The 22,301-nt window shown below is 42.4% G+C and overlaps 2 protein-coding genes and 1 long non-coding RNA gene across 5 annotated transcripts in view; 1 reads left to right on the forward strand and 2 right to left on the reverse strand.

Annotated features, from left to right (window-relative positions):
• The first annotated feature begins 8,033 nt into the window (after nucleotides 1–8,033).
• Nucleotides 8,034–14,595, forward strand: LOC123519585. The gene is made up of 3 exons (XR_006679059.1): nucleotides 8,034–8,309; nucleotides 13,666–13,793; nucleotides 13,978–14,595. It is a non-coding gene; the product is annotated as an uncharacterized LOC123519585 (long non-coding RNA).
• On the reverse strand, nucleotides 9,618–14,704 carry LOC123519581. Its single transcript, XM_045281005.1, has 8 exons — nucleotides 14,587–14,704; nucleotides 13,876–14,041; nucleotides 13,494–13,555; nucleotides 12,958–13,128; nucleotides 12,646–12,792; nucleotides 12,328–12,537; nucleotides 11,280–12,159; nucleotides 9,618–11,081 (listed from the first exon to the last, which is right to left on the reverse strand). The coding sequence occupies exons 1-7, from the start codon at nucleotides 14,635–14,637 to the stop codon at nucleotides 12,013–12,015; spliced, it is 954 nt and encodes a 317-aa protein (XP_045136940.1). The 5' UTR covers nucleotides 14,638–14,704; the 3' UTR covers nucleotides 9,618–11,081; nucleotides 11,280–12,012.
• A 2,224-nt stretch (nucleotides 14,705–16,928) lies between these two features.
• Nucleotides 16,929–22,301, reverse strand: part of LOC123519579 (tachykinin-like peptides receptor 86C) — a 29,996-nt gene continuing 24,623 nt past the window's right edge. Inside the window, exons 7-9 of one of the 3 annotated variants that reach the window (XM_045281002.1) lie at nucleotides 20,316–20,512; nucleotides 18,490–18,638; nucleotides 16,929–17,768 (exon numbers count right to left, since the gene is read on the reverse strand). In XM_045281002.1, coding sequence (XP_045136937.1) covers nucleotides 17,023–17,768; nucleotides 18,490–18,638; nucleotides 20,316–20,512 — 1,092 coding nt within the window. In that variant the 3' untranslated portion in view covers nucleotides 16,929–17,022. Of the gene's footprint in view, nucleotides 17,775–18,489; nucleotides 18,639–20,315; nucleotides 20,513–22,301 lie in introns of all 3 variants that reach the window. The other 2 variants (XM_045281001.1, XM_045281000.1) reach the window with 2 other exon arrangements.

A 22,301-nucleotide genomic window follows, 5' to 3' on the forward strand; every position in this document is an offset into this window, starting at 1 on the left:
CCTCCCTCTATCTTATTATGTTTGTGAGGTTCCAACAAAGTGCCAGGTGGGTTTTTTGGCACAGCAATGGACGCGCGGGATTTTCACTAATTCTTTTGATTCTTTTATGGAGACTGCAATTCAAGTGGGCCTTTTTTTTTTTTCTAATATTCAATTTTTTGCCCTTGGTAGTTCTCCCTCTCACATAAAAAAAAGAAAAGTTGCAAGTACGATTCTGCACTGGTGTTCTTTATCTCTTCAGTACTGGGACGCATTCTCACCATGAGTTTTGGGTGTGATTAGACGATTTTATTTAGATTAAGAAGGATCCATGGAGGTCAGAAGATTAATATCCACAGTCTTCACTATTTTAATTCCTCACACAAGATTCTGAGGCTGTATGAAATCACCAGATAGTAAGCAGAATGAATATGGAAACACTTCATGCTACTTAAGTGGTTAAAAGTCTTAGTAGTATATTTGACAGACTTTTAACATGTTTAGTGGAGGTTACAGTGACTTTAATCAAGGTGTGAGGGTGTTTCCATGGTTAGTCATATTTCAGCAAGGATTCTTCACCATCAGTGGGAAGGAAATCAATGGAAAACGTGACAAATCATCTCTGCGGGTTTTAAGTCATCTCAATCCCTTCAGTACCACGGGTTTCCTTATTCATTCTGCTTACCATTAGATTCTAAACAGCTTCAGAAACTTACGTGGGGAAATAAAATAGTGGAGACTGTGGCCATTAATCTTCTGACCTCCATAGACCCTTCCTAATGTCAATAAAATCGTCTAATCACACTCAAAACTCATGGTGAAAATGCGTCCCAGTACTGAAAGGGTTAATGATGGAACAAAGAGGTTCAAGACGCGCAGTGGTTCCTAGCAGTCAAGGAGTCAGTCAGGCGTCGCTGGGGAGGTAATGGGCTCATGATTCTAGCACCTCGTGTCCTTGTGGTGTTGGTCTGTTGCTGCGGCGCCATAACTCAATTTTAGCTTCACAATTATGCTCCAGATATAGTGGTTGTCCTGATATGGCAAGCCTACTTAAGATCATCGTTTTCTTTTTAATAATATGCGCTTCAGTGTTGATGTATCGCTAATCGTCTTTATTTGGCGCGTCTCAAGGACTCGTCTTTCCTATTAGCGATGGAAAGAAAAGAAAGAATAAAAAGGAAGACAAAAAGGGAAGAAAAAATTATTATAAATTGGTTACGTAAATAAATCTGCGTCGTAGTTATATACATTGTTTTTCTAGCTTACTTTTTCTGTGTGTGTGTGTGTGTGTGTGTGTGTGTGTGTGTGTGTGTGTGTGTGTGTTTGTTTGCAAAGGTTAGGGGGTAAGCGAGAGTCTGGTAGGTCCTGTTTGGCGCTTCATAACTATACAAGTGGTTCGCGGCGGGTTCTACGAGGTGTTCTGGTCTGACGTCACGGTGGTGGTGGTGGTGGTGGTGGTAGGGAGAAACGTGTTGTGGTGGTGTACAAAGATTTTATTTTATTTTTTTCATATTCTACTTCTTGTTTTCCTTGTTTTCTTCTTCTTTTTGTTTTTGTTCTTGTTCTACTTTTTCGTCTTCTTCATCATATCATCATTATCATTATCATCATCATCATCTTTTTTTCTTCTTCTTCTTCTTCTTCTTCTTCTTCTTCTTAACTTTCTTTTCTTTTTCTTTCTCCCTCTTTGTCATCATTAATTGGCTTGAGCTTTCATATTTTTTTTCCTTTCAACATAATGGAGATGACCTCTTTCTCCTCCTCCTCCTCCTCCTCCTCCTCCTCCTCCTTCTTCTTGCTATTTTCTTTATTCCTTATTCGTTAGCAAGTATTTACTATCAACAGGTCATGCGCTTCCTCCTCCTCCTCCTCCTCCTCCTCTTCTTTCTCCTTTTCCACTTCTTCCTGCTCAACATCTCAGTAAAAACCTTTATTACTGTTTGGACTTTCTTTGTATTTCTTTGTATTTCTCCTCTTCCTCTTCCTCCTCCTCGGCCTCGCATTTATGTAAACCCTCTCATCTTTCGCAACGCCAACGCCAACGATTCGTCTCCACATAATTTTTTTCCTTCCTTCTCAATCCATGCTCTGTTGCTTCTTTTTTATAGCTGTTGTTCATAGTAAAGCTGCAAAGGTTAGGGAGGAAGGGAGGAACAAAGGGGCTGGGTTTAATTATCGCCGCAACCTTTACTCTCTCTCTTGGTGAAAAAAGGTGCTGTGTTTCCCCACGCCGTCAGAGAAAAGATGGATCTGCGTGTGGGTGGAGGAAGGAGGCGAGGAAGGCTGAGGAAAAGGCGGAAGGACTACTTGAGAGAGAGAGAGAGAGAGAGAGAGAGAGAGAGAGAGAAAACGCACGTAGTGAAGATCAGGGCATACCAAAATAAACCTGAGAACAACAACAGAAGAGGAACGAAAACAAGAACAAGAACAGTAAGAACATTAATATAAACAAAAGAAGAGAGACGAAAATTTTAGAAACTTAGAAGTGAAGAAAAAGGAGGAAAATATAGACAACAGAAACCTAAGGAGAAAACGGAGATGGAATTTATGGAACCCAACAAACAGGTTTCGCTATTGGTCTCCTCATGAACCAACCCCAAGAGCGAGATGGACGAGAGGCACGGAACGAAGAACCAGGAATTTGGGTTACATAGCGGATGCATGTACTTCACACACACACACACACACACACACACACACCTGTACGGCCTGACTTAATTAGTGAGTCTTGTGTAAAGGTAATGACAGTGAGAGTACCTTGTTTTCCATACGAAGGAGCAAGTAAGACTATAATGTGTGTGAAATATCAAGTGTGTGTGTATGTGTGTGTGTTTGTGTGTTGGTTAAGTGGCTCCTCCCTCTCACGTTTCTATTTCACATGATTCCTTTTTTTTTTTTTCTCTTCGCTCTTCTTTTTTGCTATTTCTTTTTTGCTAACACTATGGTCCTCTTCCTCTCCCAGCCTCGATCTTCCCCTCTTTGTCTTACATCACGGCTGATCGCGCCTCACAGCCATCGCTATCTTCTCAACCATTCCCCATTTTTTTCCTTTCCTGACAACCTAATCCTTCCATGGCCAGTATTCTGAAACGCTTTGCTCTCTCACCATCACTGCTTTCCAAAGGCTCCGGTTGAAGATACTCGTGTTTTTAAGAGTATTTCCATGGTTCTGGTGATAGATTGGCTAGTTGTCTCTGTAGCCTTGAAAAATTGTACTGAGAGGGGAAGGCGTTGTTGAATACGGGCACATACCCCATCATCCTTCTTATCCTCGATCTATCACACACTCTTCTCATCCTACCATACCAGCGGTCCCTCCTTACTGATTACCTCTATAGTATATTCCCTCCACATCCTCACCCATCCTTACTTAATCCTCCTTGCCATCCACTACTGTCTTCTCCATCGCAGATCCCTCCCCTGCCCCTGCCACTTTCCCTCCTGGCGCCTCCCTGCTGCTCCGCTATGATAGCCTCGTAAAGTCCACAGCTAGTCTTGTTGTGTGTTTGTTCCTCGTCTTGTGTTTCCTGCTGTTTTCTTCCTTGCACTTGGATTTCCTCTGTTTTTCCTGTTGTTCTCTCTTATTTGTCTGTCCGTCAAAGAATATAAGAAGAGAGATTACTAGAAACACATAGAGCTTGCAGTCTGTCATTATCTTCCACTTGTACAGTTTCACCTTCAAGTTTATGGCTGTGTTGGTATCGATTCCAAAGTCCCAAGTCTGTTCCGCTTTAGAACCTTATTTTGTGAACTATTCTTTGGTGTATTTTTAGCCCCTTCAGTACCATGCCGCGTTTACATATTCATTCATTTTGTACAGCTTCAGAAACTTAGTGGGGGATTAAAATAGTAAAGACTGTGAGCATTAATCTTCTGACCTCCATAGACCCTTTCTAATGCACCTAAAATCGTCTAATCCCACCCCAAAATCATGATAAAAATGCACCTCAGTATTGAAGAGGTTGGCATAGTTTGTCAGATAGGAGTACAGAGACACAAGCGACAAGAGGGTATGGAGGTGACAGGAATACGCGAATGTAACGGGAAGATAGAAGCGACCACCATCGCCATTGCATTCGGGGAAGTTTGTGGCGGGAAGGATGCGGTTAGGGCTTTACGTCACGGGAAGATGAAGACGAAGAGTTACACACAGTCACACACGCCGGACAATACCCAGTACCTGCCTGAAGCGGTAACACGTATGTACACCTGACTTCACCACGCCCGCGAAGGTTTTTCCAGGATCCGTATTCAGAAACGCTTTGCTCTCTCTCAACGACTACTTTGAAAGGCTGTAGTTTAAAATTCTCATGTTTGTAAAGGTATTTCTTATGATTCTGATGATAGATTAGCAAGATTTATAGTTTACCATAAGGAGGAACTGTCTTGAAAACCTCTCTCTCTCACGACGCCTAGTTTCAAAGGCTCTAGTTGAAGTTACTCATGTTTCTAAGGCTATCTTTTATGGTTCTGGTGATAGATTAGCAAGATTTATAATTCATCATAAAGATAAACTGTCTCGAAAACGCGGCTAGTTGTCTATTGGGACTTGAAAAACTGCCGTGGTGAGAAAGCAAGTCGTTTCTGAATATAGTCTCAGGTGTGACGATGGTTGGGTTTTTTCCTTCTCTAGTGGCCTCAGGTGGGCTTCAGGTGGGCTTCAGGTGACTAATGTAAAGAGTTAAGGGAGTTGTTATTGATGTGGAGGGACTGTCAAGGTTGAGAGGGTTGTATTTGGTAATGGTTTGGTAAGTCTTATGGTTTGTGTGGTAAGGAGTGTGTGTCATTTGTTCCTCCAGGGGTTTTATTCTTAGGTCTGAGCTGTGTCAGTGTTCCAGGTTTTGAGTTAAGTTATTGTGACGGTGGAGGTAAATGCTGAGTGTATTTCTATTAATCTTTAAGGGAACTGGCAATCAAAGTAGGCCTTTTTTATTTTATTTTTTCATTGCCCTTGGCAGGCTTCCTTTCTTGCATAAATAAATTTTTTTTTGTGTGTGTGAGCAATGTGTTAGGAGAGAAGACAACTGTGGGTGTATGTAGTCAATTTTTAGCTTGTTATTCATTTAGTTAATCAGTTAAAACAATTAATCAAGCAGTTAGTTACTCAATCAGACGTCTATTTATTCATTCATTCATTAAGTCAGTCAGTTAGTGAGTTTGTCATTTGATTACTTAGGAACATGATATAAACTAATTTGGAGTTTTTATCAATACGTATAGTACCTTTCCATCCTTGTACAGTACCAATGACCCCGCTGTGGGAGTCACCTTGGCAGGGCGGTGGAGCCTCAGTGGTCGCGGTGCCCTTCCTCCAGCGCTCTGCACAAAGAAGACTGAACTCTTTATGTATTCCTTGGCTGTATCTGTCGTTTTTTAGGGTATTTTTGATGTTATGGAAGCAAATTAACGAGTTTTCTACATTATTTATCGGGCTAATGATCTCTGTGGCCTTTGAAAATAGTCGTGGTGCAAGAGCGAAGCGTCAGTGAGTACGGGCCACGGGGAGGTTTGGTGTCCGGTGGCTTCATGGGACACAGTGGTGAGTTTATTGTGGCGTGAAAACCCAGTCGGTCAGTCAGTCAGTTACTTAATGAGTCAGTCAGTGTATCTATCAACCAATCAATTGCTGCGGATAACACTTTCTTACAGCGCAAGGTATAATGGCATGGCCTTTATTACAGTGGTTGCTGGTGCACTTCGTTGGCAATCACTCAGCCTTCACTGAGTACAGGCTAGATAGACCTAATGCTCTCCGCTGGCCGGCCCCTGTGCAGCTAATGGACGCCCCAGCAGACATCGTGCGGGAAAATTGATGCCAGTGGAATTAACCTAAAACCGGTCCTGCGCTGCGGGTTGTACTCTTCTGTTACGTAGTCTCAAAAACAAATGACAACCAGACTGCGGCACTCCAGCGGAATGTCTGTGTGGATAAGGCGGTACGTACTTAATTTAGAAACAAGATCAAGAGCGAATTAGAAATGAAGAGTAAATGACAAGAAGGTTACATCAGGATGCAACATAACGCAACAACTTCATTTAAATTTACTCAACGTTTGTACCTTAATGTATGCGGGGACTCTTGCCATCTATGCGTCAGGACACGCAGACTTCTAAGAACATACATTGCCAAAGAAAAAGAAAGAAAAAAAAAAAAAAGTGTTGCAGCGATTCTTACTCCTACCCTCGAGCTCCTCTGCCGGCTGCTTATGTAACCGCCGAATGTGTCCAGCGCGTCCTTCTGGGAATATGTTTACTGGCACCTTTCTAAGGAATCTCGCAGACTCATTTTCCTATTATACTCGCATGTCGCCCACCGCCTCGCCTCGCCTCGCTCTTGTTGAAAGCGACGCATATCTGTGTTTGTGCCCTTGAGCCGCGAGTCCCTGAGGCGCATGCACAAGTAACGACTGTGCTTTGTCTGTCACCTGATACGTTATTCAGATACTGAATTACATGACACATCGACAATAATGACTAGAGGTTTGGGATAACTTCAAAACAAAGACTTCAGAAAGTAATCAAAGGAGACTGCAATTCCAGTGGGTCGTTTTTTTTAATGTTTTTTTTTTACCTTGGCAATTCTCCCTCTTACATAAAAAAGAAAGAAACAAAAGAAACAAAACAAGTGAAGGAATAGTTTTAATGGCTATTAGTGAAGGTCCATGGGTGTGGGGGATCAGAGGTGGGAGGCCTACAAGATTACATAGCGTGTTTACTGCCTAGCTTCACCTTTTTGCTGGCCAGAGAGGGATGGGCACCTGGTGAGAGAGGGAATGAGAGGATTAATGTTGTGTTGGTGTAGATAGAGGAGGACGAGAAGGAGGAAGAGTGTAGGAGGAGAGATGAAGATGAAGAGAGAAGGAAGAGAGATAAGGAAGAAGAAAAGTAGGAGGAAAGACAAGAAGGAAAAAGAGTATAGGAGGAGAGATGAAGATGAAGAAGAGAAGGAAGAGAGATAAGGAAGAAGAAAAGTAGGAGGAAAGACAAGAAGGAAGAAGAGTATAGGAGGAGAGATGAAGATGAAGAAGAGAAGGAAGAGAGATAAGGAAGAAGAAAAGTAGGAGGAAAGACGAGAAGCAAGAGGAGTTAAAGAGAAACGAAGAGAAAGAGTAAGGGACACAATGAAGAAGGAAAAGCAGTATCATTACCTTAATCAACTTTCGTACCGTGTGAAATAAATATTGAACGGTGAGGAAATCCCGGATAGAATTCCTAACCAAGAAACAAGAGAACCAGTGGAAAGAAACTACGTAGCTAGAGGGAGCATAAAGCAAGACACAGGACACGGCTGATGGTTCCTGCACATTCAGAAAGCATTACTAAGAACATCACTGACCGTTTTCCAATTTCATCTGAAGGCAAAAACAAATAACCTGATAATTGGAAAGGTCAGTTGTATGTTCGACCCCTACAACGTGCTATCAGGTCAAGGTCAAGCACAAGCATTTCCGCTCGAAAGGAAACGTGGGAGCGAAACCAACACGCGAACCTTGGCTGTGTTTTGAAACGCTTCCTAGTCTCAAACTTATTTTCAAAGGCCACCTAGATGATTAGTCTGGCTATTATGTTTTTTTCCTCTTGTGATGATGCAGAGTTCTTATCAGATTATTTCTAGAGCCATGAAATCACCTTGAAAACACAACAGTCCTTATATTGACGTGTTTGAAATGATGGAAGCGAAAGATTCCTGAAATGTTTGAGAATACGGTCCTTTATTTTCAGAAAGGTTGATCGTAATTCATGTTGCTCCACCGTCAGAGTCCTTAGAGATGCTGTGTACTGAGAAGCGCCTCAAAATTGCAAGATTGTACGAGATAGGGAGAGAAATTCGATGCTGTCCTTGTTGATATTGTTGTTATTGTTGCTGTTGTTGTTGTTGTCATTCCTTCTACTGAATATCTTTACTGAGCTTATTCTTATAACTATTCTATTTTGAAACCTTTAAAGCCTGTCCTTAACTAGATATTCACATACAAAGTAAAAAAAAAAAAAAAAAAAAATCCTTTATCTATCCATTTCACAACACAAACACTCGCCATGTGCCATTATCTCAACAAACACCACAACAAACATCACCAGGCAGGCACCACTAACACCAAACGCTACCTACAGGACAATAGAGGCGTAAGACAATTGAGTGGTGGGTAGTGACTTCAAAATGGCCGCTGCTTCACAAAGCCTCGACACAATGAACATAAACCACACGATCCCTGACTCACTCCCCGCTCATCTGTTCGTCAGTATTTTCCCCGCTCGTGATGCGCTAGTGATCTCTGTTGTTGTGATGCGTGGCGCCGCTCAGATAGCCTCAACATATTATGCAAGACAAGGTAAGGTGCGGGAGAGGGAGATGGAGTTGGGAAAGGATGAGAAAGAGGAGGAGGAGGAGCAAAATGATGAGAAACAGGAGGGACAGGAAGATGAGATGCAGAAGAAGACGAGCAGATAAGCTTAGGGCCTCGAGGTTAAAACAGACCCCATTTTCTTTGGTATATGTGAAGTCAATGAAATGTGTCTGTCTTCAGTGGCGTTATGAGGAAGGCGCCTGTGTTAATGTAGTTTTAATGCATTTCGTTGCTGAATGTTAAATATTTATATATCACCGAAGCAATATGTGAGTGGACGGATCGTATTCTCGTTTGCTGTGGACAAGTTTATCTGTGAGTGACGAAGAATCCACACCAACGTTATGTATTTTGTGCTGGCGTGACGTGCGTGGCGGGCTGGGACTGGGCGGGGCAGGGCGGGGCGGGGCGTGCTAGAGCTCAATTTGTCTTTAGTTTGACTTTACTGCTTCGGTTTGATTACTTTCACAATGAATCGGAGAAAATTTACTAGAAGAGAGAGAGAGAGAGAGAGAGAGAGAGAGAGTAATTAGATGCATGCGACTTCTACTACTACTGCTACTACTACTGCTGCTACTACTACTACTACTACTACTACTGTTGCTTGTCAATTTCGAAAGAACTCAAGTTTCGACACTGAGGACATATCATTCGTACGTACATGTACATCCCCTGAGAGAGAGAGAGAGAGAGAGAGAGAGAGAGCAACCTACCTCGCTTGTCATATAATTTTACCCGCATGTCGTCATAAACGGGTGGGCAATCACGGGTGAAAGTGCGTTGTGGGTGGTGGCTGGCTGGCTGTCGGGCGCAACATCCAGCTTCCATAGGACAAGATTCGTAACTCCTTGTCCTACGCCCACCTCTTCTGTTTCCTGTGTCTTCTCTTCCTCATCCGCATTTCCGTTGTCATCCATCCCGGTCCTTCCTCTCGCGTGGCTGCACTGAAACCTTATCTTCCTCCCTCTCGTCTTCGTCGTCCTTGGCCTCCTCTTCCTTGCAGCTCCTCTCCTCCCTAGCCTTCTCTCTCTCTCATGCCTAAGTCAACTAATTTCCCCTGCACTATTTTCATTGTTCGTGTTCAGGTTGAGTTAATGCATCATGTGTTTATTTTAATGAAGTGTATTATTCATATTTATTTTATCTGAGTGTTCTTCAACTCAATGGGTTTTGTGTTCTTATTACCTCATATTCTACAGTTCATATCCTAAAGTTACTTCACAGAATTCCTGATACAATGTAGTTACTTGTTTAGTGAACAGTTGGGTTACAGGGACAATAGAAAAGTACAGAAAGTGTTTAGTTATTTATTTTGCCTTCAGTATGCTTGATTAAAAACTCCTTCACATAGTATGCCGTGATTAACACTTTTTCAACAATATGTTTCCATTTCAGTGACATTTGCTGTGAATTGATAAAGTTTACTGAGAGGAAATCACAAAGTTCAATTGGTTTTGCTGAATTTCTTTCCTTTCCTGTGTTTACAAAATTACCTTAGGAATGATTTTGAAGTTTGCCTCAGAAATGTTTCCTTTTGAACCAATCTGCATCATGTGTTGTGGTGGGCTGTGGCTGAGTGGCCCACCTATGTTTCAGAACCTTCCCCTTCTCTACTAAGAATCCCCCAAAAGTCTATAATGTATACGAATATTGTCTTCAAAATATTCAAATGCTTTTGTTTATTCACTTCTTCAAGGATCTTCTTGATAGTGCTTTTTAAATTTGGATACTGCAATATTAGATTATACATTAATTTCTTAAAGGATTTTATGTCAGAATCTTTCTTGACAAGTTGCAGAATCTTTTTTATAACATCCAAGTTTATATTGCGTAATATGTTAAAGAATTTTGATCCAAGTAATATAGAAGGAGGTTTGTTATATGAATTGGTACGTTCATCCCTTTCATTCATGGCATCTGGGACTGTTTCTGGTTGAGAATTGGATGGTAGATTTCTTTGAGTAATTCCTTCCTCAATCATGGCTCTGTCATCTCATTAGCAGCTTCATTTGGCCCTGGTACAAAGTGTTGCTGTTCTTGTTGAGTGTGTGAATGTATGAGTGGATCTTGGACAGATGCACTCTTGACAGAACGTGCCATCCTTTTCTTGATTATTTGACATTTCACAACCCACTTCTCACCCTTGTGATTGTTGTCAGGCTTTAATGCAGCAGCCAGGGGACTGAGAGATGGTGCAGTCAATGAGAGTTCTGAGCCATCAGGGAGATAAACTTCTTGGTGATTATACTTTTCAGGTTGCCTTGAGAATGTTTCTCCTTTAGTAACTGCACCAGGTGGAACTAAATTGAAAGAAGCAGCATTTGGTCGTTGAGGGATGAATGATGGTTTGCTTTGCCTGATGTTTTGTTGTTGTTCTCTACATCTGTGTTTATTTAGTAAGCATTTCAAGTGGTGGTATCCTCGCTGGGAAAGCAGACCCAGTCTTCTGCCATGATGCCTTGGCATCTCTGTAGCATCTTTGCTCTTTATGCCCACCAGTCCATGGAATTTGTCAGTGGTCAGCGAAAGTGCTCCTGTATCCATATTTTTGCCTGTATGTGATGAAGGACTAATGTATTGTCTTGGCCACATAGTTGTTTTGAGTCTTTGATCACTGACGTGTGTATTTCCCTTGTAGTGTTTGGTAAACTTGTTCCAGTCTTGCATGCTTCTTCCATCTGCAGCTGCCACACACACCACCACCATCACGAGTAACTTCATCTGGTGTATGGCTTTTGTTGGCACCTGTGTGTTGCCCTAAGAAGCCTTCAATTAGTTTCCCTTCTACCAATTTATCTTCATTATCATCATCTTATTTCACAAATGAAACATCCTGTGCATTGGTTTAATGGATGTCTATAACTGGTACGTTTTCATGGAGAACAAAACTAATATGCTGTACATGTAAAGAGAATGAGCAACTCTATAGACAACTGAACAGAATGGCAGATTTACCTTCTTCTTGTACTGAAAACCACCGACTGAGTGTGATGGCTTCAGAACAGCAGATTTACCTTCCTGCACTGAGTGTGGTTCTTTCAGATGTCAAAACAAAGATGTTTACCACACTGGTTGTGAAATTCAAAATAAACCTGCTGCCTGTGACAACTTTACTCATCATTGTTTGGACAGTAGCCTCGTTGTCACCTTTTCCTTATTTTGAATACACCAACTTGCAATTACCATGCACAGTAAAATGATTCATGTGGCAATACCTCCTTGCTTCTCTTGGACGTTCACACAAGTATGCTCTAAGGAACAGTCTATAATTTGAAGGATAGGCAATGTGATGCACCATAAGGAATGACACTATTTCCTAAAGGTACTCCATGGTAAAGCTCTACAAATTGTAAATATTTTATCTGTACTAGAATACAAGCCAATGCAGTTTTACAGAAAGCCTTCTCAGTTTAACAGGGTACTATCTTGCATCACAGAATTAATGTTACCTTGCATCTTTTATTTACCTTCAGTGTAAGTTGTAGTGAACCGAGATAATTAATATAACTATTTAATATAAAAATTTCAATACTTTCTCATTAGTTTCCATTGATCAACATAAAGTACCATGAAGTTTGTAAAGTAAACAATCCCTAGTAAAGGAACAAAAAAGCTGCTCTTCACATCAGCAAGGGCTCATACTGGGCAGCGAGACAAGAGAAGAGAAGAGAAGAGAGAAAGGTGGCCGTCATACATCCTGTTTGCCTTCCTTGGCCACCAGGGAGTGTAGTGTTGTGGTGATGGAGGACGGGTGCTGTGCCTCCCTCAGGATGGCCTTCTTCTGTTCCTCAAGCCTCTCACAATTCTCGAGCATTTCCTCGGAGGTCTTGAGGGCCTGTTACGGGTTACACATTGTCATCTAAGTTTGGAAAGAGAAATTATTTCCTTATGAAAGAGAGAAACTATAAGATGCACATATACAGTATAGTTAACAAACTAATCAAAATGAACAACTATATTCAGAATCACATCATTTTCAACAAACTTAAAAAAGTTCCTCCACCTTGAGTAAAGTGGAGAGCTTGGAATCAGCCTCCTCCACCAGCGGTCCAGTATTTGGGAGCTCCAGCTGGGTGGAGGAGGTGGTCCAGGGGGCGATATGGGTGGAGTACACATCCCGCAGTACCTCCTGCTCCTTGGCGAGGCTGGACAAGGCTTTCTCAACACTTGCCTGCAGACTCTGGTGCTCCTCGGCAGAAGGTATCGCCTTACACTACAGAATAATATTATGAATCATATACTAATTATAGAATATTAATCTGTGCATTAAGCTCCATTATTATCACAGCTGAATTTTAAGTATCAAGTAAGCAAAACTTACTTTTTCTAAATAATTGTGTTTTTCTTGCTCTCTGCTAAGCTGTTCGTTCACCTTCCTCAAAGAGTCAGAGACGGGTGTGTGTTTCTGTTGCCGGCACCATGCATGGTACTTGTCCTGCAAGTCCTCTGGCACCAGCATTACTTCTTCCTGGGAAACAGAGAGAAAGGAGTTACCTTGTGTAGAGCAACTGACTTTATACAGTTTCTTTACTGTTGCTATGTATATACATAGCTAAATAATCAAGTTATTACTTCTCTCCATGTTACTAAACCTTCAACTTTCCTAACTGATCTGTCTCATGATGGTGCTCACCCTGAGGGTAGGAAGCAGGTGAGATGAGTGAGCCAGGTGGGATAGAAGCAGATCTGCATCCTGAGGGTCAATCCTTTCCTTGTGTCTTGGTTGAGAAAAGTCCTGTAGGTGTTCAATAACGTCTAGACAGGTCTTCCAAAACTTGAGTTGTGTCACCTCGGGAGCTGATCCCTGGTCATGCAAGACATTATGTAAATCACACAAAGTAGTATGTACTGAAATGCATCAAATATAATAAGGTGATCTAACAGTAAATACAGAATATCATAATGTAATCAATATATTCACAAAATGTTGATTATTAAAGAGCAATAACTGATTACTTACTTAGGAAAGTTCTTGGCAGATTGTAAGAAGAAAATCATCAATAAGACTGTTACATTATTTCAGGCAAGGAGAAAACCTTTCAATATAAGTGAATCACTAAATTTAAAGGTCATACAATTGACATGACTCAAAGCTCATCACATGATCAATATAAATGACCTATTATTACTGAATGGTAAACACAATGATGGTTTGAAGCAGCAACACACCTCAACGATGTCTGTGTCTCCTGGCAGGCAGATCCCCACGCATATCAAGATTTGAAGAATTTCTGGGTTAGGAAAGAAGGTAGATTAGTAATGAGTAAAAACTATCATATCTTTTGTTTCATGTGAAAAGTAAGCTGATAATATAACGGCAATGATGTCTGTCTTCCCACAGGTCTTGCAGGCCGGCCTGTCACCGCTCAAACACTCGTCCGTGACCTGCAATAGAGGGTGTGAGCCTAGTTGGTGACTGGAGCAGTGCTTCAACTACCGTCTGCTGCCCACCGTCCCCTGGTGCTAATGGTAAGAAGACAATTATTAGTCTTTGACATTTATCTTAGATGAAAACCCTTGCAACACACACACACACACACACACTACTCACTTTGTTCCTGTGCATGGTTGGGCAGTGAGGATAATTTTGAGTATTCACTAGGAGAGAGGCGAGTAATGACCCATCTGAGAAGGTTCTGTCTTGTCCTGCCAGGTGACACAAGGACTGAGTGCACCCACTGGGGCTCCAGTGTCTCTAGTTCATCACACCCAAGGGCCTGAAAGACACCACATCCTCACCATGCATTCACAGGGGGGCATAATCCACACCACTTTCAACACTAACTCTAGCCAGGGTTTGCCTGCTGGGCACTGCTGGGGAAGAGTAAGGTTCATGACAATTATATTCAGAAATCAGAAGGATGCAACTTACTGAAAATATATATTCATTTTACCTAAACCCCTTCAATATCAGGACGCATTTTCATATTCATTCTGGTTACTATTTGGTGACATTATACAGCTTCAGAAACTTACGTGGGGGATTAAAATAGTGAAGACTGTGGCTATTAATCTTTGACCTCCATAGACCCTTTCTGATGTCAATAAATGGTCTAATCACAATAAAAACTCAAAGCAAAAATACTTCCCAGTACTGAAGGCATAAACAGAGCCCTAGTGAGAGTATGACAAAACTTGGTTCCTTGAGGCCGCAGCAGCGGTAGCCTCACGACACAGCGGAACATTCACACACAACACAGGGATGACAAGCCACACAGAACAGGAATTACAGCATAAAGACAAGCAAAGCGTCTTAACAAACCTGTAACTTGTTAATAATGAGCAGCAAAGTGTGGTCGTCACTGCGCGCCATAGTTTGTACTTTGTAAATCGGATGTCAACACTTGCTGATGCTGACGACGACCAAAGGAACAGCTTGCTCTTCACTCAGTACTGGGATACATTTTTACCTTGTTTACGCTATGACATCACGGAAAAAGGTTTGAAAATGTGGTGTCGATGTAGAGAAAAGATTTTGATGTTGGTAAGGAAAAAAGAGCACATCTGGGACCCTAAATGTGAATTCTACAGCAAAAAAGGCTTACGTAAATCGGCGTTGGATGAGATTGCTGGCACTCCCCGATGATTGCTTCCCTCTAGGCCAGGGTTGTCACACTGCTTTTGCTAATTGTACCAGATCACATGAAGAAAATGTACCAAATCTTAACAAAACGTATCAACATCTAAAATACACCTAATTATAAGGAACATAATTATTTTCTTACCTTTAATTAAAGCTGTAAATCCTTTTTCCCCCGTGTGTCTTCCCAACACACACACACACACACACACACACACACACACGAGGGGACCTAATAACATAGTACAAAATAGTCAATGGCATTGTAAAGATAGACAAGGAAGACCTGGTGCTGATGACAAAAGATAGAAGGATGAGAGAACATGTAAAAAAAAAAAAATCAGGATGAGGCAGTGTGTAAAGGATATTGGAAAATACAGTTTTTCACATAGAAGGGTGGTGAAGTGGAATGCATTGAATAATGAAGTTCTTACAGCAAATAATGTGCATAACTTTAAGGAAAAATAAGATAAATGAAGACATGGAGACATGACACTATGACTCCCGCTCGAACCCTGTACAATACAACTAGTAGGTAAATACACAAATAGGTAGTTTATTAGCCACAAATGATATAAACACAAATATATGGTCCTCAAATTTACATTTCTATAGTTATTGCTTACAAAACTAGGCTTGCCCTTTTCATATGTGCACGTAAGCAAAAGTAAAGGGAACATACTGAAGTTATCTCAAAATATAAATAATGTAATTAAAACTAGGTCATCCATCACACACACACACACACACACACACACGTTAGTTCAGCTGGTAGCAGTCACCATACCATACCACACTACACCACACCACACCACCACGACCACCACACAACACTACACACCACCTCCACCAGTACTCCCACACACACACCACACCACACCACCCCACCACCACTACCACTACCATCACACACCGTCACCACACCCCACCATCACCACCACTACCACCATCACACCACACAACCACTACCTCCACCACCATCGCCACACAGCACATCACCACACCACACCACCACCACTACCATCACACCTTATCGAACCACACCACACCACACCATCACTACTATCACACACCACCATTATCAGCACACACCATACCACCATCACCACACCAACATTACCACAAAACACACCACGCCACACCACTACCACCACCACCACCACCACGCCCAAAAAAAACATCTCGGCATAATGCTTAAAATATTTCTACTTTAATAATTGGGTTAGCATTTTTCTGATATCTTATTTGTTATCAGCAAACTAAAACAAGTTTCAAGCCACAATAGAATCGAGTCTAACTGTGTTTTGGTTTATCGAAAAAATAACACTAAAGTCACCGCATACAATATAACTTTCTTTTAATTGGCATATATATGTGAAAAAAAGATATTATTGCTCTCATAGTTGTGGGAAAGTAAGCTGATTTGAAAATAAAAAGCGATTGTCTTAATTGATTATATACCAGAGAAGGCAAGACAGACAGACGGGCAAAGTGAGTAAGTGAATGACTGGTTAACTTGATAACTAAATCATTCACTGACTGCCTGGCTGACTGACTGACCCATTAAGGTATTGATTGATTAACTTCATTACTGATTAATTGACAAATCAACTAATTGCTTGATTAATCCGCTAGACTGACTGACTAAGTGATTTTTTTTTTTTGTAAGAGAGGAGGACTGGTCAAGGGCAACAAAAATATGAAGAAAAAGGCCCACTCAGTCGCCAGTCTCCATAGAGCCGATAGAATTAGCCAAACGACTGACAAACAAACATATTAACTGTCTGACTGGCTGACTGACTGGTTGAATGAGTGACTGCCCCAGTGTTTTACCGTCCCGGGGGTCCCACTGCTCCAATTAAACTCCATCACGCACATCAATTGCTAATTTAGGTTTCAGACACATTTATTTGCTGATCGATGCATTTCGCGCCGTTAAATCTGAATGGCATTAGCGGCTCTTCTGTAGGGGAGGAAGAGAGGGAGAGAGGGAGAGGGAGTTCTTGGGATATCAAAACAATGAATTCATGACACTTGCTTTTATTAACTGAAGCACATCGTGACGGACAGTAAGGAACAGCAACGGCCCGGCGAGGCTCGGGGTGTCAAGGAGAGGGATCACAACATAATTTCCTTGGACATCTTGATACTGGTGGTGTCCTCGCACTTTTTACTGGTGTCGAGGACGGTCTGGTCGCAGGGGCAGGACTGGAGCATGGCGGCCATCAGTGTCTCCTCGATGGCCTGGTGAACGAGGCCCGCCGGAGTATGGTCTTCGCCTGGTCCCACGTGAGGCTCCGACACTCGCTCCTGCTCCCTGGTGGAGTTGGCGTTGGCGTTGAGCAAAATTCTCGGTGGAGTGATATGGTTGTTTTCGCGAGACAAACACTTCATCTCGATGCAGTTGTCCTTGGGCGCGTGTCTCTTGGGGGTGAGGTTCTCCCGCGGCACGTGGTTGGAGTTGAGTAGCGGGGTGGTGTGCGGCAGTCGGAGCGGCGGACTGGCGAGCACTGGCACCAGCAGGAGGTCGTCGTGCTTCTCCGGCGGGAGGTGAGGCAGGGCGGGCTCGCACGGCGTCTTCCAGGCGTCCTCTCCCCGCAGCTGCTGGCTCAGTAAGGTGTCGTCGTTCTGTGGTTTCCTGACGCCATTGAGGTTGTGGGCGTAGAGTGGATCCACCTGCTTCTGGAAGGAGAAGTTTCCCTTGTCTGACAGGTAGTGCATCTGGTGCCACTCGGTGTTGGCCTTGAGGTGGCCGTGGCAGTAGGCGGCGTCCAGGGGCTTGGAGCAGTTCATGCCGCGGATGAAGAAGTTGTCGTGGTGCTGGTTGCCGCCCGCCTTGGTGCAGAACCTTGGCGTCACTCCCCCTGCTCCTGCCGGAAAGAAGAAATCTTAAGCTCGTAAAAGGAAGGAAGCATAGTTTTCTTCCCGGCAGTCCCCGAGCAGTGCAGGACAAACACGATAAAAGTTTATGTGTGTGCAGGATATGTGCAGCTTTATCACCGGTGGGCAGTGCGGCGCGTGAGGGATGGTACCTAACCACGCCGTCATAAAAGTTGGAGAATTTCAACTATGACATAAAATTTCAAGAGTCAGCTTAATCAAATATTTCTAACGTCTCCTTCCCTCACGCAGCCACTCACTCACACACGGCCGCGCTTAGTTGGTTCCGCCAGGTTAATTAAGTAACGTTATCGTAAGTGACTTTGTGTGAGGTGAGTTCGTTAAACTATTCATGTATTTTATTAATTTTATACGTGCTAATTTGAGTCTGGCGAGAGAGAGAGAGAGAGAGAGAGAGAGAGAGAGAGAGAGAGAGAGAGAGAGAATTTCTCAATATATCGGTCTCAAAACGGTACATTATATTGGTGTTTAAAAATAATGTCCTGTGTAGTATATGTAATGGTGAGATAACTGCGTTGCGTTGTGTTTCAGTCTTGTCCTGCTCTGTGTTCTGTTATTGTGCTGTGTTGTACTGTGTTGTGTTGCGTTGTGGCGAGCATTAGGGAGCATTGTATTCCGTTGTGTTGTATTCGTGTTAGGTTGTTTGTCGTGTCGTTTCAGGCTGTGCAGGGTCGCCGCTCTCACCTGATCTGCTTCTGGAGGTGTGTTCGATACTGTCCTGGCGGCGGCGCGTCAAGTGGGGGGAGTCTAGGTAGGTGGAGGGCGTGGAGCAGCAGCAGCAGCACCGCCCCGAGGAGCACTGCAGCACCACCTCGCGGAAGTACGACCGGAATCTGTTAGAAAAGAAAAGGTGGAAGAAAGAGAAAAGCCGATCTTCATTTACCCGTTCAGTACCATGCCGCGTTTTCATATTCATCCTGCTTATTATTTGGCGATTATACACAGCTTCAGAAACTTACATGGAGGATTAGAATAGGAAACACTCTGGCCATTAATCTTCTCACCTCTATAGACCCTTCCTGATGCAAATAAAATCGTCTAATTGTACCCCAAAAATGATGGTAAAAATGCGTTTCAGTATTGAATGGGTTAAATGCTTCTGTGTTATTTCCTGCCATGTAAACTCCACCCATGAAGATTTCTCCGTTGATGAAAATCCCTCCCATTACTAACTTTATCCACTCTACCTAATCTACGTGTCTTAGCCTCTGAAGACAGTCCGTTATGAGGTAGAAAGGGTGGAAAGTCAAGCTGTGTGAGAGAACGGGAAGGCATAAACATTTCAATCCAGAAATAGAAAACGGAGAGGAAAAACTCAAAACGCAAGAATTCCCCATGCGAAGAGGGTAATGAGTGAATGGTGCGGGGAAGGTGTTGGGTGGCGAGGGAAGGAAATGAGGTGATGTCTGGCGGTGATCGTTGAAAAGAAAACTTGTTGGATTGCTAAGTAGTAAAAATGATGGAGTTAGGATGAAAATATGGACTATGAAAGAGAGAGAGAGAGAGAGAGAGAGAGAGAGAGAGAGAGAGAGAGAGGAAAGGAAAGGTAAAGGAAAAACAAATCAATTGGAAAACGACAATAATAAATGAAGGAGATGACAAGATCGAGAAAACCGTGACAGGAAAAAGACTGCCCAGCAAATAAAAAGAAAAAAAAAAAAAAGAAAAAAAAGAAAAGGACAAAAACGAGGGAAAGGAAAACCAAGAATGGGATCTCGGGATAGGAATGGAATGGGAATGCAGATCTGGGGGAGAAAATGGAAGATCCCACACAGCTCGGAGGGCTCGGAGGAAAGACACCAGGATTATCAAAGACAGCCTGAGTAGCACCGTGTAAAGGATTGTGGCTCGTATTCAGATGCTCTTAAGGCTGAATATTTCCTACAAAACAATGACAGCAAAGGTTCACGTGATAACCTAACCATAAATCATTTTAAGTGGATAGTGAGACCTTTTATCTATGAGTGGCAGGGTACATAACAACATATCCACTTCACAACATATCCACATATACACAGTGCATCTTTGGAACCTCTAAAGCTCTCCACGCCTCCTCTACTACTTTCAAAAGCCTTTAGTTAAAGTCATACTGGTTTTAAGAGTATTTTTATGGATCTAGTCACAAATTGATAAGATTTCTTCATTATCAACACAGTAAATAAGAGTGTTTTTATGGATTTAGTCACAAATTAACAAGATTTTTCATTATCAAGAGATGGAATAAATGCTTTTCTAAATCTACTAAAAAATTAACAAGATTTCTTCATTATCAACATAGTAAACAAGTGTTTTTATGGATCTAGTCACAATTAACAAGATTTCTTCATTATCAGCACGTGAAATAAGTGTTTTTATGGTTGTACTCACAAATTAACAATATTTCTTCACTATCAACTAGAGAAATACCAGTGAAAGCCAGACTAGTTTGAGTGGCGATTCAAAGCAGTCACAGAGAGAGAGAGAGAGAGAGAGAGAGAGAGAGCAAAGGAGTTCCTGAGTATCACTTTTACCTGGCGTTCATCCAGTAGTAGATGATCGGGTTCACCATAGCGTTGGCCATAGCGAGCCAGTAGAAGCCGAGGTAGATATGCTGTATGTGAGCGCTGTCAAGAACCTGGCTGTTGTGGTACTGGTAGAGGAAGAAGCCTTGTTGTGGAAGCCAGCACAGCATGAACGCCACCACGATCACGATGAACATCCGCACCACCTGCACCACACACCAAGAGGGAAAGAACAGCTGATACTAAGGCACGTATTCTGAAACGCTTTGCTTTCTCACCATCACTGCTCTAGTTGAAGATACTCGTGTTTTTAAGGGTATTTGTATGGATTAGCAAGATTTCTAGTTTATTATAGGGAAAAATCGTCTTGAAAACCTGGTTAGTTGTTTCTGTGGCCATGGGAAATTGTCATGGTGAGAGAGCAAGGCGTTTCTGAATACAGACTTAAGACATCCTCAAACACTTCTGCGCCACACTTTGACTATAGATTCCAAGTCTGTAGTTTAAGTTATCCGAGGTTTTTAAGTGTGTCTGTACGGTTTTAGTGACAAATCACCACCATTTCTACATTATTAACATCAGTTTAAGTTACCTGGGGTTTTTAAGTGTGTCTGTACGGTTTGAGGGACAAATTACCACCAATTCTACGCTATTAACAGAAGAAACAGTCCTGAGAACCGGGCAAATCACCTCTGTGGTCTCTGAAAATAGTCCTGGTGTTGGAATAAAGCGTTTCTGAATAGAGGCTTAAGACCAATGTCCTGAAACACTTGTGCGCAAAACGTTTCTGAATGTGCGAAGTTGGAGAGAAGCTGGAGATGGAAGGTAAAGGGTGGAGAGTGGAAGGATGGAGGGCGGGGAGTGGAAGCTGGAGAGAAAACAAAAGAAAAGGAGGCAAGGAAGGATGGAGAGTGGAGAGTGGAAGGTGGAGGAAAACGAGAGGAAAGGAGGAAAGGAAGGATAGAAGATCGAGAGTGGAAGGTGGAGAGAGAATAAGGAGAGGAAGGGAGGCAAGTAAGGATGGAGGATGGAGAGTGGAAGGTGGAGAAAACGAGAGGAAAGGAGGAAAGGAAGGATAGAAGATCGAGAGTGGAAGGTGATGAGAGAACAAGGAGAGGAAAGGAGAAAAGGAAGGATAGAAGATGGAGAGGGAAGAAGGTGAAGAGGAAACAAGGAAGGGAAAGGAGAAAAGGAAAGATGGAGGAGGATATTAGATATTGATAAGTCTGTCAGTGCTTCTTCAGCAGGCCCAGAGAGAGAGAGAGAGAGAGAGAGAGAGAGAGAGAGAGAGAGAGAGAGAGAGAGAGAGAGAGAGAGAGAGAGAGAGAATTGAAAAGAAAACGGGGAAAGCAATTTATGGGAGAAGAGGTACTATTGATTACAAAAGCATACATAGAATTCAGCTGAGCATTGTAAAAGTGATGAGTGAGTGTGTGATGGGTGTGTGATGAGAAGAGTGATGAGTGAGTGTGTGATGGGTGTGTGATGAGAAGAGTGATGAGTGAGTGTGTGATGGGAAGAGTGATGATTGAGTGTGTGATGGGAAGAGTGATGAGTGAGTGTGTGATGGGAAGAGTGTCCGAGCAGCTTTAATCCAATATTTGCCTCCCTCGCTGCTCTACCAATGGGACTCTACACATGGCAGATTCTTTCCTCTATCACCAATAACGTTTCAGTCTGTTTTGTGTGTGTGTGTGTGTGTGTGTGTGTGTGTGTGTGTGTGTGTGTGTGTGTGTGTGTGTGTGTGTGTGTGTGTGTTTGTATGTAAGAGAGGAAAACTAGCGAAGGACAATAAAAAACGAAAAAAAAAAATGGCCCACTCAGTTCCCAGTCCCCTTGCAGGTCCGAGAGTCAGTTAAATAAAGGGATGTCTTGAAATCTCCCTCTTAAATGAAGTTAAATCATATTATTAATTTATTGCGGGTTTCTAAATACTTCAGTAGCTTGGAGTGAAGAAAAAAAAGATATCTTATTTTAGTCGCATTTTATCATGAG

Source organism: Portunus trituberculatus, chromosome 45 (genome assembly GCF_017591435.1).
Source record: "Portunus trituberculatus isolate SZX2019 chromosome 45, ASM1759143v1, whole genome shotgun sequence".
NCBI lineage: Eukaryota > Metazoa > Arthropoda > Malacostraca > Decapoda > Portunidae > Portunus > Portunus trituberculatus.